The sequence below is a fragment of the Hemibagrus wyckioides genome, linkage group LG18 (genome assembly GCF_019097595.1).
Source record: "Hemibagrus wyckioides isolate EC202008001 linkage group LG18, SWU_Hwy_1.0, whole genome shotgun sequence".
Classification (NCBI taxonomy): Eukaryota; Metazoa; Chordata; class Actinopteri; order Siluriformes; family Bagridae; genus Hemibagrus; species Hemibagrus wyckioides.
In genome coordinates, this window is record NC_080727.1 from 9,154,781 (window position 1) to 9,167,655 (window position 12,875).

General features: G+C 39.7%; 1 protein-coding gene across 1 annotated transcript; it reads right to left on the bottom strand.

Annotated features, from left to right (window-relative positions):
* Positions 1-1,156: 1,156 nt before the first annotated feature.
* Positions 1,157-8,121, bottom strand: haus1 (HAUS augmin-like complex, subunit 1). The gene is made up of 9 exons (XM_058415053.1): positions 7,992-8,121; positions 7,730-7,904; positions 5,930-6,065; positions 4,829-4,963; positions 4,223-4,346; positions 3,381-3,446; positions 3,067-3,138; positions 1,701-1,748; positions 1,157-1,336 (listed from the first exon to the last, which is right to left on the bottom strand). The coding sequence occupies exons 1-9, from the start codon at positions 8,010-8,012 to the stop codon at positions 1,277-1,279; spliced, it is 837 nt and encodes a 278-aa protein (XP_058271036.1). The 5' UTR covers positions 8,013-8,121; the 3' UTR covers positions 1,157-1,276.
* Between the last annotated feature and the right edge of the window lie 4,754 nt (positions 8,122-12,875).

Here is a 12,875-nt window from a genome sequence, read left to right on the forward strand (position 1 = left end):
CGTCAAGGTGTGGCTGTAAAATAGCAGGATTTGAGAACAATTACGTTTTCCTTTTAAGATTATTTTATACTTAACATAGTAATAAATTACTAACTGTGGGACAGTGGTAGCTGACCGGAAGACTGGGGTTCAAGCCCCAGTACTGCCAAGCTGCCACCATTGGGCCCTTGAGCTTGGCCCCCAACCCACCCTGCTCCAGTGGCGCTGCATCATGGCTGACCCTGCACTCTGACCCCAACCCCCAACGATGAGATATATGAAGAAAGAATTTCACTGTGCAGTAATGTATATGTGACAAATATAAATAAAAATTTAAAAAGACACAAATTAAAACCTGATAAAACACTTTACCATCCAGATGTTGAGATATTTGTTTATGTGTCCCATTTTTTTTTACATTGCACACCCTTACAAAAAGTGCAGGTTTCTGGCAAACCATTGTGGTTAACCCTCTGGCAACGTTGGCACAAATTTGTTGATAGTTCATGTTTTCATATGCAAATTAGGTTTCTTATGAACTTCTGGCAAAACTTCTGGTAAACAGTTTAGATGTTTGTGCAAGGGCACTACACTACAAAATATAATACTATTATATAAAAGACTGAGGCTTTCAAATCGTCTCCTACATAAAGTGCTAAAAAATGAAAACTTATGAAGAAAATAGTAAGTACTACAGCGGGACAGTCTGATTTGTTGATTTGCTGATTTGCTGTGTGCTGGACATGCCTGTGTCCTGGGAATCAGTTTTGAACAAATGACAAGCAAGGAATAAGCAGATTCACTTTAACAGAAACTTGCTGCAATACAGCTCTGGAGTCTCATGGGAACATTCGACATGAGGCATGAATACACACTGAATATGATGCCACTCCATCCTTCCCTCCATCTATGCAGCCCTCCGTCACACTCTCACTCAATTTAGCAAAGCCAAATCCCCTATTGGCATGGTTTTTAGAGGTGGAAAGAAACCTGAAAACCCGCAGAAAACAACATGCAAAACTCCAGAAACCTGAGACCCTGAAGCTGTGTTGTGAAGGTGTGTGCACCACCACGATACCTGCTTTGCCTTTTTTCTCTTCTAATATTATACAAATACCCCATAACACCAGCATTGAAGAAGCAAAAGTACTACTGATTTGAAGAAAAAAAACATAAACTCAATAGAAAATTGCTTTTATTTTCAGATGCTTACACAAAAAACAATGAGTAGGGGAAAAAAGTTAGTTCAGTAACAACACTATAACTGCTGCTAATATCCTTGGTCTTCTTTAGTCAGTCATCTAGATAAAGTGTTCATCAAATCAACCTTCTGCTCTAGCGCAGCATCCAGGGCCTCCTGAAACATGCACAAAATACAAACATGTAACAGATGTAATGAGCAGATGTGTAAACACAGCACAAGGCTTATACACAATATCGTATGATTTTGAATCTTATGGCAGCAATTTAATATTTGACACTACTAAATCCTCTGTGATACAATATGGTTTCTTAAGGTACCGACTTGACATTTAAACTGATAGGATACTCTTTTGCTTCCTAAAGGCTAGTTAGTCAATGATCAATTTAGAATCAATGATAATGGATAATAATCAATTTTACGGTTATCCCCTCAATTTTTTGTGTCTGTTTCAATGCATCTATCCATATTACCCGATCCTTATACCCCTAGTGATAAACGCAATACGGCAAAAACTTACCAGCTCTCTTTTCACCTCTTCAATTGCAACTCGAGCCAGAGCAGGACTCTGCGGAGGGGAAGAGGGAAAGGATAGAAAAACAAATAAAACATTTAAATTGTTAGAATAAACTAAAAGGGAGGCTATGATATGTTTACATGCTGTTAACTTTGTTAGAAAATCCTAACGTCATCATTTTATGCACATAACTCCAGATATCATCAGGCAGATAAAGGTCAAGAGCTTCTGTAAAGTGTGTGTGTGTGTGATCAACTAGAATCAGAATGGAAGAAATGGGCCATGACATGAAGGTTAGTGCCACACAGGCTAATTTGAGATTCATCAGATTCATCATTTGAAGTCAGTATAACCTCTTGTTTTAATTTGGTACTGTTTCATGAGTCATATACAGATTCAAATAAAACTCCCCAGAGTTCAAGATCAAACTGGGGAACCTGGAGCTGTTTGGCAAAAATACTACACTTATATTGCCAAAAGTTTTGGGATGTCCCTCCAAATCATTTAATTCAGGTGTTGTTTTTCAGGGGTTGGGCTCGGCCCTTAATGCTTCAGCATACCAAGACATTTTGGACAATTTTATGCTCCCAACTTTGTGGGAACAGTTTGGGGATGACCCCTTCCTGTTCCAACATGACTGCACACCAGTGCACAAATCAAGGTCCATAAAGACATGGATGAATGAGTTTGGTGTGAAGGAACTTGACTGGACTGCACAGAGACCTGACCTCAAACTAATAGAAAACCTTTAGGATGAAATGGAGTATGAAATTGTCCAAAACGTCTTGGTATGCTGAAGCATTAAGAGTTCCTTTCACTGGAACTAAGGGGCCAAGCCTAATCCCTGAATTCAATGATTTGGAGTGGTATCCCAAAACTTTTGGCAATATAAGTGTATATACTGGACCACCATTCTGATACTATTTTAAACACTTGTCACTTTTGTGTGTTTTTATAGTTGTGTATTTGTCTCAGAAGCGAGAGCTCTAGCTTTGGATCAGCCAAGTGTGCACGAAAAGTGCACTTTTTGAGCTTCCTTATCCCGACTCCAGTTTCCTCTTTCCCGAACCCCCCAAACTCGCCACATTCAACATTCTGAATATTGTACAAATAATACATAGTATATACTCTATTCTGGAGCAGAGCACCTGAGGCCTGAGACAATTTTTAAACATTTTTGAACCTCATTATATGGAAACTAAGGATTACAATTATTTGTGACTTCATATTTCTTTACATTTCCGGCTCTCCATCTTAAATCAATTTTAAACACCATATTTTTAGCACAGCAATTTCTTTATACGATTGTGGTGCTAGTGTTGTAACTGATGAAAAACATTAGCTTGGAAGAGACTGCAGGCTTGCTTACAGGGCTCAGATCATTATAAGGCTCCAGTTTCTTCTTGAGGGGTGCAATTTCCTGCTTCAGCGCTGTAATTTTCTGTGAATTTAAAAGAGAGAGTTAAAAATGAGAAAAAAGTCTGACTCAGACAGATCTTTCGCACTGCACAGCTTCCTGTAATTTTCCTGAATAATGTTTTAGTAATTATCTGAGCAGAGCTTTCCTGCTGGTATCGTAATCAATATTACACTTCACCTAATACCCGTAGAACAGAGAAAGCCTGGACTAACAATGATGAAAATGTGAATATAAAAAGGTTTAAAGTGGACAGAACGTCATACTTCTGCGAGCTGCATAATAGCTTGATGAGTGAGTGAGTCCTTCATCTGTCTGGAAGCCAACTTGTCCTAGAACACACATGCACACACACGCACACACACACACATACACGTTAGATGACTATGAGCATAGTTTCCTATTAATCTAAAGCTATATTAGGCACTCTCTTCAGGATTTTGCTATAGCAGAAATGTGCTCAGGTTTGACCAATCAACCCAGTGTTATTTTTTTAAATTCAACATTAAAAACATAAGTAAAAAAAATCATTATACACCGATCAGGCATAACATTATGAGCAGTGAGAGGTGAAGTGAATAACACTGATTATCTCCTCATCATGGCACCTCTTAGTGGGTGGGATATATTAGGCAGCAAGTGAACATTTTGTCCTCAAATTTGATGTGTTGGAAGCAGGAAAAGTGGGCAAGCGTAAAGATTTGAGCGAGTTTGACAAGGGCCAAATTGTGATGGCTAGACCACTGGATCAGAGCATCTCCAAAACTGCAGCTCTTGTGGGGTGTTCCCGGTCTGCAGTGGTCAGTACCTATCAAAAGTGGTCCAAGGAAGGAACAGTGGTGAACCGGAGACAGGGTCATGGGTGGCCATGGCTCACTGATGCATGTGGGGAGCAAAGGCTGGACCGTGTGATCCGATCCAACAGACAAAGCTACTGTTGCTAAAATTGCTGAAGAAGTTAATGCTGGTTCTGATAGAAAGGTGTCAGAATACATAGTACATGATGGGTCAGGGCTGTTTTTGCAGCAGATGGGAGACCAACATAATATTATGCTTGGTCGGCGTAATATGAAATCCACAGGTCACTCAATCGCACACACACACACACCTGTGCCATCTTATTTCTGCAGGTCAGATCTCTGGATTTGTTCTTCATGAAGTCCATATTGAGCAACCTTTCTTCAGCTGTAGCAGCCTCAACCTGCTGGACCTGTGCAATCTTCTTCAAATCCCTAACAAAACATAGGGCGGATTTTTAGTTCAGCTTTTCTTTCTAATGATTAGTGAGCCTTTGCTCTGTTTGTATCAAAAGAAAAAGCTTGTGAAACATGTTCATACTAAAATAAGTGCTAATGTGTTGGTTGACGCTGTATTTTTATTATTCCTGTGAGAGGTTAACGGTTATCTGCCACTCTGTTGTTGGGTTACAGAGCAGTTACATTGGCTTATAATCTGAAAACAAAAAGAGGTGGAGCTTCAGGAAATAAAAGCTGATCATCAGCATCAGGAAATAAAAGCTGATCTATCGTCTCATTCATCTTTTGAGTTCTTTAGTGTGTAGCAAAAATAAAAGTGCAAAAAAAAGCACAGCCACTCCAGTATATTCTAAGAGAACTGTCGATTTGCAATATTCTCTGGGTGGGAATTTTCTTAAAATGTCTAAATATGACAGTGTAACATTCAGTTATATGTGTGTTTTGTGTTTTCCTCCTACTCTTGAAGTTTTTTCCGGAGAATCATTGTGGCAGCCATCTTCTTCCTCACAGCAGCGAGCTCCTGCCCCAACTTCCTGTCGGTCTTTTCTGCCTCGGCCAGGTCATTGGTCAATTTATTAATTGCAGGGACAAAGCTGTAAAGACAGTGATTAATAATTGATAATTACATTTACACTACAATGCTGGGGTGCAATTTTGAAAATTTAGATCATGGTATATTACAAAGGATATACATTTATATGGATATCTGCACAATAATAGGGAGAATTTTTGTTTTCTCAATTGAAGCCTTTTCTCAGCTGATAGATGACCCCAAACGTGTGATTTGAGAGATAACTAGGGGACTTTTAGTAATTTAACTAGAAATTGGTCGATAGAGTTACAAAAAAGTAACACAGAAGTGTTTTGTGAGAATGCGATGCTAATAATCAATTATCAAAATGTGAGGAAAAAAGCCATAAGCTACCTTTATGGCTTAGGTTACTTAGATAATTAACTGTAGAATGAATATTTTAGTTTCTGAGACACTATAGTCTCACCTTCTTGCACAGTTATTGGTATAATTCTCTGGCAAGTGACGTTCAATAATTAGATAAATGATTTAAAAAAAAAGTCCATAGAGTTATACAAGACCAATATCCTGTTGGTTTGGATTTGTGTCCTGTTCGCTGGGCAGTAATTGATGCTATCACTGGACAGCTTGCACTTTGTACAGTTGCTGAAAATCAGGAAACTTTTTCCTCAATTTTTTGCACTCTGAGTGAGAAACACTTTTTGCAAGCTGAGGGTGCAAAATCCAAGACTACTTTGAAGAATTCTTGAAGAAGACACTAAACAACAATGGTCCAAGGAATGTACAGAAGCCATCGTTTTTTTGCATAGAACAGAGAAAATCCCAAATGCTAGACATCACTAGAATCATATATGTTATGCACTTATGTAGGACATTAATAGCTGTCTGTCATATAGGGTTACTTATGGACATAGTATTTGAAAATTTCGACAAGGACACTCTCTACCACAACACCAACATTATTGAGAACTGAATCTGTGAACAGAAACCTTGGTATTCAAATATAATGTGCTTGTGTGTTTATTACCTTCCCATTGATGTGTCTCTGACTTTAAGGACCTCAGAAGTACCCTCTAGCACAGACAACAGATCGGAGGTGGATTTGGCAACGCTTCCAGGTTGAAGCCCGGCGCCTTGATGCAGCACTTCCTGCAAGTGGGTCGCTAGAACAAAGAAAAGCAACTTAAATAGTTTGTATCCCATCCACTTTCCTCTCTCAGATTTGCAGTGTTTATCTACTACACTGTACAAGTGTCAAACATAGAGCTAAACATAGAGCTAAGACAAACATAGAGCTAAACTATACCACAAGGTGCATATTTTAAACTAAACATACAACATAAGTGCACAGGATGACAAGCCAGTGCAGACAAACAAGACACATAACGCTGACTATGTTCAAAAGGACAATGTTGTCCACTAGGGGGTGAGTGTTAAGAACAGAACAAGAGTCACTATTGAGTGGAGCTGAAGACTCTGGCTGAGGTCAGTGTTGCCAGATTGGGCTCCATTTGGTCACGTCTAAACGGGAAAAAATGCACTGGGTGGGTTGATAAAACTTGGGCTGATTTTTGATGCAACTGGCAGATTACTATTTTTGACCATAAACATGATATTTTATTAATTTTCCATTCAAACGAACTTTACAATAAAGTATAATATGTAATGTTGACATTTTAATAATATGGTTCAGTTTAGCCAATAAGGTTCAGGAGAGTCCTGTCCAATCAGACTTCAATCTTGATTGCTGTAATCGTTGTACTTGTTAAGCAAATATCACAAAGTTATTAACAAAGCTGTAAGTGTCTTTATCATCATCATCATCATCATGCCAAAGTGGGTTAAAAATAGAAAGTCCTACAGAAGAGAATGGGAGAGCGACCAACGTAGTATGTGTATGTGTGAGTGTGTACATAGTACACACTACATACTGCATAGTACTACATAGTGCCCTTTGCACTAACCCATTTGTTATTGTATTAGTTATCACAGTATGCATTTTGGGCTGGTATTTTTTTATATGGGCGGGGTGTAAGCTGTAGTTGGGCTGGAACTCTTCAGTCCAATCTGGCAACATTGGCTGAGGTGTCAGAGAGGAGACTGCTGAGGAAACTTCTGAGCATCCTTGACACTTCTTGTATACAAATGTATTCAAAAGTACAAAATGTGTTCGAAAATATAAATGAAATATTCTAGATATACAATGTATTCAAATACAGAAAAGGTGCTAGGGAACTAGGAACATATTGCACATGATGTGATACTGCACATGGTATGATATTGCACATGATGTGATACTGCACATGGTATGATATTGCACATGATGTGATACTGCACATGGTATGATATTGCACATGATGTGATACTGCATATGGTATGATATTGCACATGATGTTATACTGTACATGATGTGATACTGTACATGATGTGATACTGCACATGATGTGATACTGCACATGATGTGATACTGCATATGGTATGATATTGCACATGATGTGATACTGCACATGATGTTATACTGCACATGGTATGATATTGCATATGATGTTATATTGCACATGGTATGATATTGCATATGATGTTATATTGCACATGATGTTATATTGCACATGATGTTATATTGCACATGATGTGATACTGCACATGATGTGATACTGTACATGATGTGATACTGCACATGATGTGATACTGTACATGATGTGATACTGCACATGATGTGATACTGTACATGATGTGATACTGCACATGATGTGATACTGCACACAGTACGAAACAGGTCAGTTTACAAGGGAAATAATGTATTAATAATAGCCATTAAATTGTGTACCATCACTGCTGTACTCTGCTGCTTTGTGTCTGTAGTCGTCTGTCAGTAAGGTCACTTCTTTACACCTCAGGTCACTGATCTGTGCCAGCTGGTCCAGCAGCTCGATCGTGCGCGTGTTCACTTCAAACTCCGGTACTCCTTCAGTACCGAACACCGTCTCGAGCCACCGGCTGACCTACAATTAACACACTGTGTCAAAACAACACAACAACACATAGATATAGATTTTTCCAGCTTCATTTTCATTGATGGTGCTGCTCACCCTTTTGTTCTTTTCACACATATTTCTGCTGATCAAAACCACGGAAGCTAGTTAAACTGCTGAGAGATAACTGTGTATACAAACAGTAAAAATCCCGCCATGTCGCGAACATAACTTCTTCCTCTCAGAGGTAAAGTCTAACTAAATGTTGATGTACCGCCACCTAGTGCTCGAGGGAATATGGAAAATGCATGCTTGATTTTATTCTAAGACTGATTTTTGTCTTAGTATGATACTGATTGTATTGAATAGCATATGTCTTATTGTCTCCATTCTATGTTACTCATTATACTTTACTTCTATATTCTGCTATATGTATATGCTTACAAGTATATACACTGATCAGGCATAACATTATGAACACTGACAGGTGAAGTGAATAAGACTGATGATCTCCTCATCATGGCACCTGTTAGTGGGTGGGATATATTAGGCAGCAAGTGAACATTTTGTCCTCAAAGCTGATGTGTTAGAAGCAGGAAAAATGGCCAAGTGTAAGGATTTGAGCGAATTTGACGAAGGGCCAGATTGTGATGGCTAGACGACTGGATCAGAGCATCTCCAAAACTGCAGCACTTGTGGGGTGTTCCCGGTCTGCACTGGTCAGTATCTATTAAAAGTGGTCTAAGGAAGGAACAGTGGTGAACAGGGTCACGGGCGGCCAAGGTTCACTGATGTATGTGGGCAGAGAAGGCTGGCCCGTGTGGTCCGATTTAACAGATGAGCTACTTTTGCTCAAATTGCTGAAGAAGTTATTGCTGCTTCTGATAGAAAGGTGTCAGAATACACAGTGCAGGATGGGTCAGGGCAGCAAAAAGGAGACCAACACAATATTAGACAGGAGGTCATAATGTTATGCCTGATCAGTGTATGTTAAGAAGAAACCACTGGTTTACAGTTCTAGTTTGCACATTTTTTGGCGCTATGTGTCCCGTACTGTTTTGTTTTTGTATGTTCTGTTTGCACAGATTGCACTTTATGTAGCTAGGACAAACTTTCTGTCCTTAGCTCTGTGTTTTGTACCTCTGTTTTATTTAGCACCAGGGGCCTGGAGAAACGTTGTTTCATTTCACTATGTACTGCATCAGCTATATGTGGTTGAAATGACAATAAAAGCTTCTTGACTTGGCTTGACTTCTCTCTACTGTAAATCTCTGATTTGTGTACCTCTTCATGGGTTGAGTCTGTTATAGTAAAGAGGCTTGTGTGCTTTAGTGAACCTCAGGGCTATGGCTCCAGCTGATCAGAGTGGAAAGAGTAAAAGACCTATGAAAAGCACAAAAAAGACTGTGTACAACAAACGTAAACCCACATCACTCAATGCTTATGTGTGTGTTTTTTTTTTTTTTTTTTTACTTTCTTTTGTCTTTGTTTTATTGCCTTTATGCATCTGAGGAGGCTTACAACAGCCATTGATTATTTACATTATCACTACATTATCATTTTGTCTCAGTGATGTGAAGATAAGCAGTTATTGTATTTATCCAATAATGCTTAAGATTGGTATGAGATCAGGAAGAGCAATTCTGGCTGTAGTTTGTGCATATAAACCAAATTCTCTGAGAAGGTGGAAATGACACTATAGTAGCCTCAGTCAACTTCAGCATTTGAAAATACTTGACAGGGTGTGATTGAGAGCAAAAGCCAAGGCATAAGGTATTACAAATAATCTGTATGATTTTTTTTCCCTCTTTGCTTTCAATTTTGTGCCATGTATTCCAAAAGATGTTGGAAATATTCCTGGTCCATGTTGATGAGAGAATTACTAAGGATTTTCAGCTGCAACTTCATGCTGTGAATCAGAGTTCATTAAAGTACACTGAATTTAATGTCATCTTAATGGTGCATTATTATGCTGGAAATAGACTTTATAAGAAAAGTAAATTGTGCCCAAAAGGGACTCACATGGTCTGCAAGAATACTCAGATTTCATGTGACATTTAAACAGTGCTTGGTTGAGAGGCCAGTGTGTGTCTTAAAAACATTTCCCACACCATTACACCTCTAGCAGCTAAAACTGAGAGATACATGCTGCTGATGCCAAATACGTACCCTCAACTCAAAATACATCAGACCAAGCACTGTTTATTTCCAATCTTCAACAGTCAGGATTTGGAGAGCCTTAGATTTCTGTTTTTCCCTTTCATGAGTGCGTAAAGATGTTGTCTTCTGTTGGTATAGTCCATCTGCCTTAATGTTCAAAGTGATTGTGAGGTGCATTCTGAGCATTTTTGCTCACCAAGTTTGTAAATAGTAGTTATTCAAGTTACTGTAGCCTTCCTGTGTTTAACCCAGTCTCTCATGAACAAAGCATTTCTGCCAGCAGAACTGCTTGTCACAGTATGTTTTTCCCTAAACCGCTGCTTCACATGAAAATCAACAAAAAATCAGCACTTTTTTAAAATATATAAATCAGCCTGTCTGGTACTAACAAAAATACCACAATCTAAGTCAGTGTGTACAGGTGTGCATATATATGTATATATCAGTGGCGGGCCGTGCATTTCACACCTAGGCCTTCACTGGTGTCCTTCCTGAAGTAATCCACCTCTATACCATCATTATGACGCCACCATGGACGTCGCTAGGCCATTTTCTACTCAGCCTTCCTAAAATTCTGCAATTCTCCATAAACTGTACACAAATTGGTGATCTCCTCAGTCCCCTTTAAATTTCATATGAAAACGGCGACAGACTTCGGCTCCTCCTTGTCTTTCAGCGCGTTATTCAATCCGCAGACCGAGGATCAGAGGACAAGTGTGTGTGTGTGTGTGTGTGTGTGATCAGGAAGACTTGTATTTGGCTTGTTCAGTACTTTAATGTTATACACATCTATGCAATACAGTGGAATGCTGCAGTAAGTTTACTATCCTACCCTGTTAGTCAAACCTTTATTTTATTTTATTTATTTATTTATTTATTTATTTTTTACTATTATACCCTCATTGGGGGCTGAGCCCCCCTTAATATAAAATTCTAGAATCAACCCTGGACGCTACGGCAATAGGTACTAATCAACTGTTAAATAACAAAGTAAAAAAGAAATTAGGCTACAGTATTTCACACCTCACAAGGAATAGGAAAAAGCTACGGGTGCCTGCACTATTGATTCTGAAGGCCTTACGGCCAGGCAACACATGGTGTCAAGGCAATATGATTGGATAAATACTCTTATCATAAATATACACTACTGGAAGCAGCGCTTTCCAAGAGAAAAGCTATGAAATGTAGAGAATAGACTATTGGAAATAATTGAATACACATTCATGGAAAAATATAAAATATATTAAAATGCAAGTCAGTGATACAGATTACTGCTGTTTAGGCCAGCAGAGAAGGCCTTACCGGCCCTGACGGTCTGCCACTAATATATATATATATATATATATATATATATATATATATATACACACACTATATTGCCAAAAGTATTCGCTCACCTGCCTTGACTCACATATTAAGTGACATCCCATTCCTAATCCATAGGGTTCAATATGACGTCGGTCCACCCTTTGCAGCTACAACAGCTTCAACTCTTCTGGGAAGGCTGTCCACAAGGTTTAGGAGTGTGTTTATGGGAATTTTTGACCATTGTTCCAGAAGCACATTTGTGAGGTCACACACTGATGTTGGACGAGAAGGCCTGGCTCTCAGTCTCCGCTCTAATTCATCCCAAAGGTGTTCTATCGAGTTGAGGTCAGGACTCTGTGCAGGCCAGTCAAGTTCATCCACACCAGACTCTGTCATCCATGTCTTTATGGACCTTGCTTTGTGCACTGGTGCACAGTCATGTTGGAAGAGGAAGGGGCCAGCTCCAAACTGTTCCCACAAAGTTGGGAGCATGGAATTGTCCAAAATGTCTTGGTATGCTGAAGCATTCAGAGTTCCTTTCACTGGAACTAAGGGGCCAAGCCCAGCTCCTGAAAAACAACCCCACACCATAATCCCCCCTCCACCAAACTTTACACTTGGCACAATGCAGTCAGACAAGTACAGGTCTCCTGGCAACCGCCAAACCCAGACTCATCCATCAGATTGCCAGATGGAGAAGCGTGATTCGTCACTCCAGAGAACGTGTCTCCACTGCTCTAGAGTCCAGTGGCGGCGTGCTTTACACCACTGCATCCGACGCTTTGCATTGCACTTGGTGATGCATGGCTTGGATGCAGCTGCTTGGCCATGGAAACCCATTCCATGAAGCTCTCTGCGCACTGTTCTTGAGCTAATTTGAAGGCCACATGAAGTTTGGAGGTCTGTAGCGATTGACTCTGCAGAAAGTTGGCAACCTCTTCGCACTATGCGCTTCAGCATCCGCTGACCCCGCTCCGTCAGTTTACGTGGCCTACCACTTCGTGGCTGAGTTGTTGTCGTTCCCAAACACTTCCACGTTCTTATAATACAGCTGACAGTTGACTGTGGAATATTTAGGAGCAAGGAAATTTCACAACTGGATTTGTTGCACAGGTGGCATCCTATCACAGTTCCACGCTGGAATTCACTGAGCTCCTGAGAGCGACCCATTCTTTCACAAATGTTTGTAAAAACAGTCTGCATGCCTAGGTGCTTGATTTTATACACCTGTGGCCATGGAAGTGATTGGAACACCTGATTCTGATTATTTGGATGGGTGAGCGAATACTTTTGGCAATATAGTGTGTGTGTATATATATATATATATATATATATATATAAGCGTAAGGATTTGAGTGAGTTTGACGAAGGGCAAAATTGTGATGGATAGACGACTGGATCAGAGCATCTCCAAAACTGCAGCTCTTGTGGGGTGTTCCCGGTCTGCAGTGGTCAGTATCAAAAGTGATCCAAGGAAGGAACAGTGATTAACTGGCGACAGGGTCATGGGCGGCCAAGGCTCTTTGATGCACG

Bases quoted from the DNA above. Each gene is read 5' to 3' on its own strand.
- haus1 (XM_058415053.1), bottom strand. From the start codon at position 8,012: ATGTGTGAAAAGAACAAAAGG. The intron at 6,066-7,729 runs GTACACAATTTA...TCTTTGTTCTAG, and splicing joins AGCAGAGTACAGCAGTGATG to CGACCCACTTGCAGGAAGTG. The intron at 3,447-4,222 runs GTGTGTGTGTGT...TGTGTGTTCTAG, and splicing joins GCAGAAATAAGATGGCACAG to GACAAGTTGGCTTCCAGACA.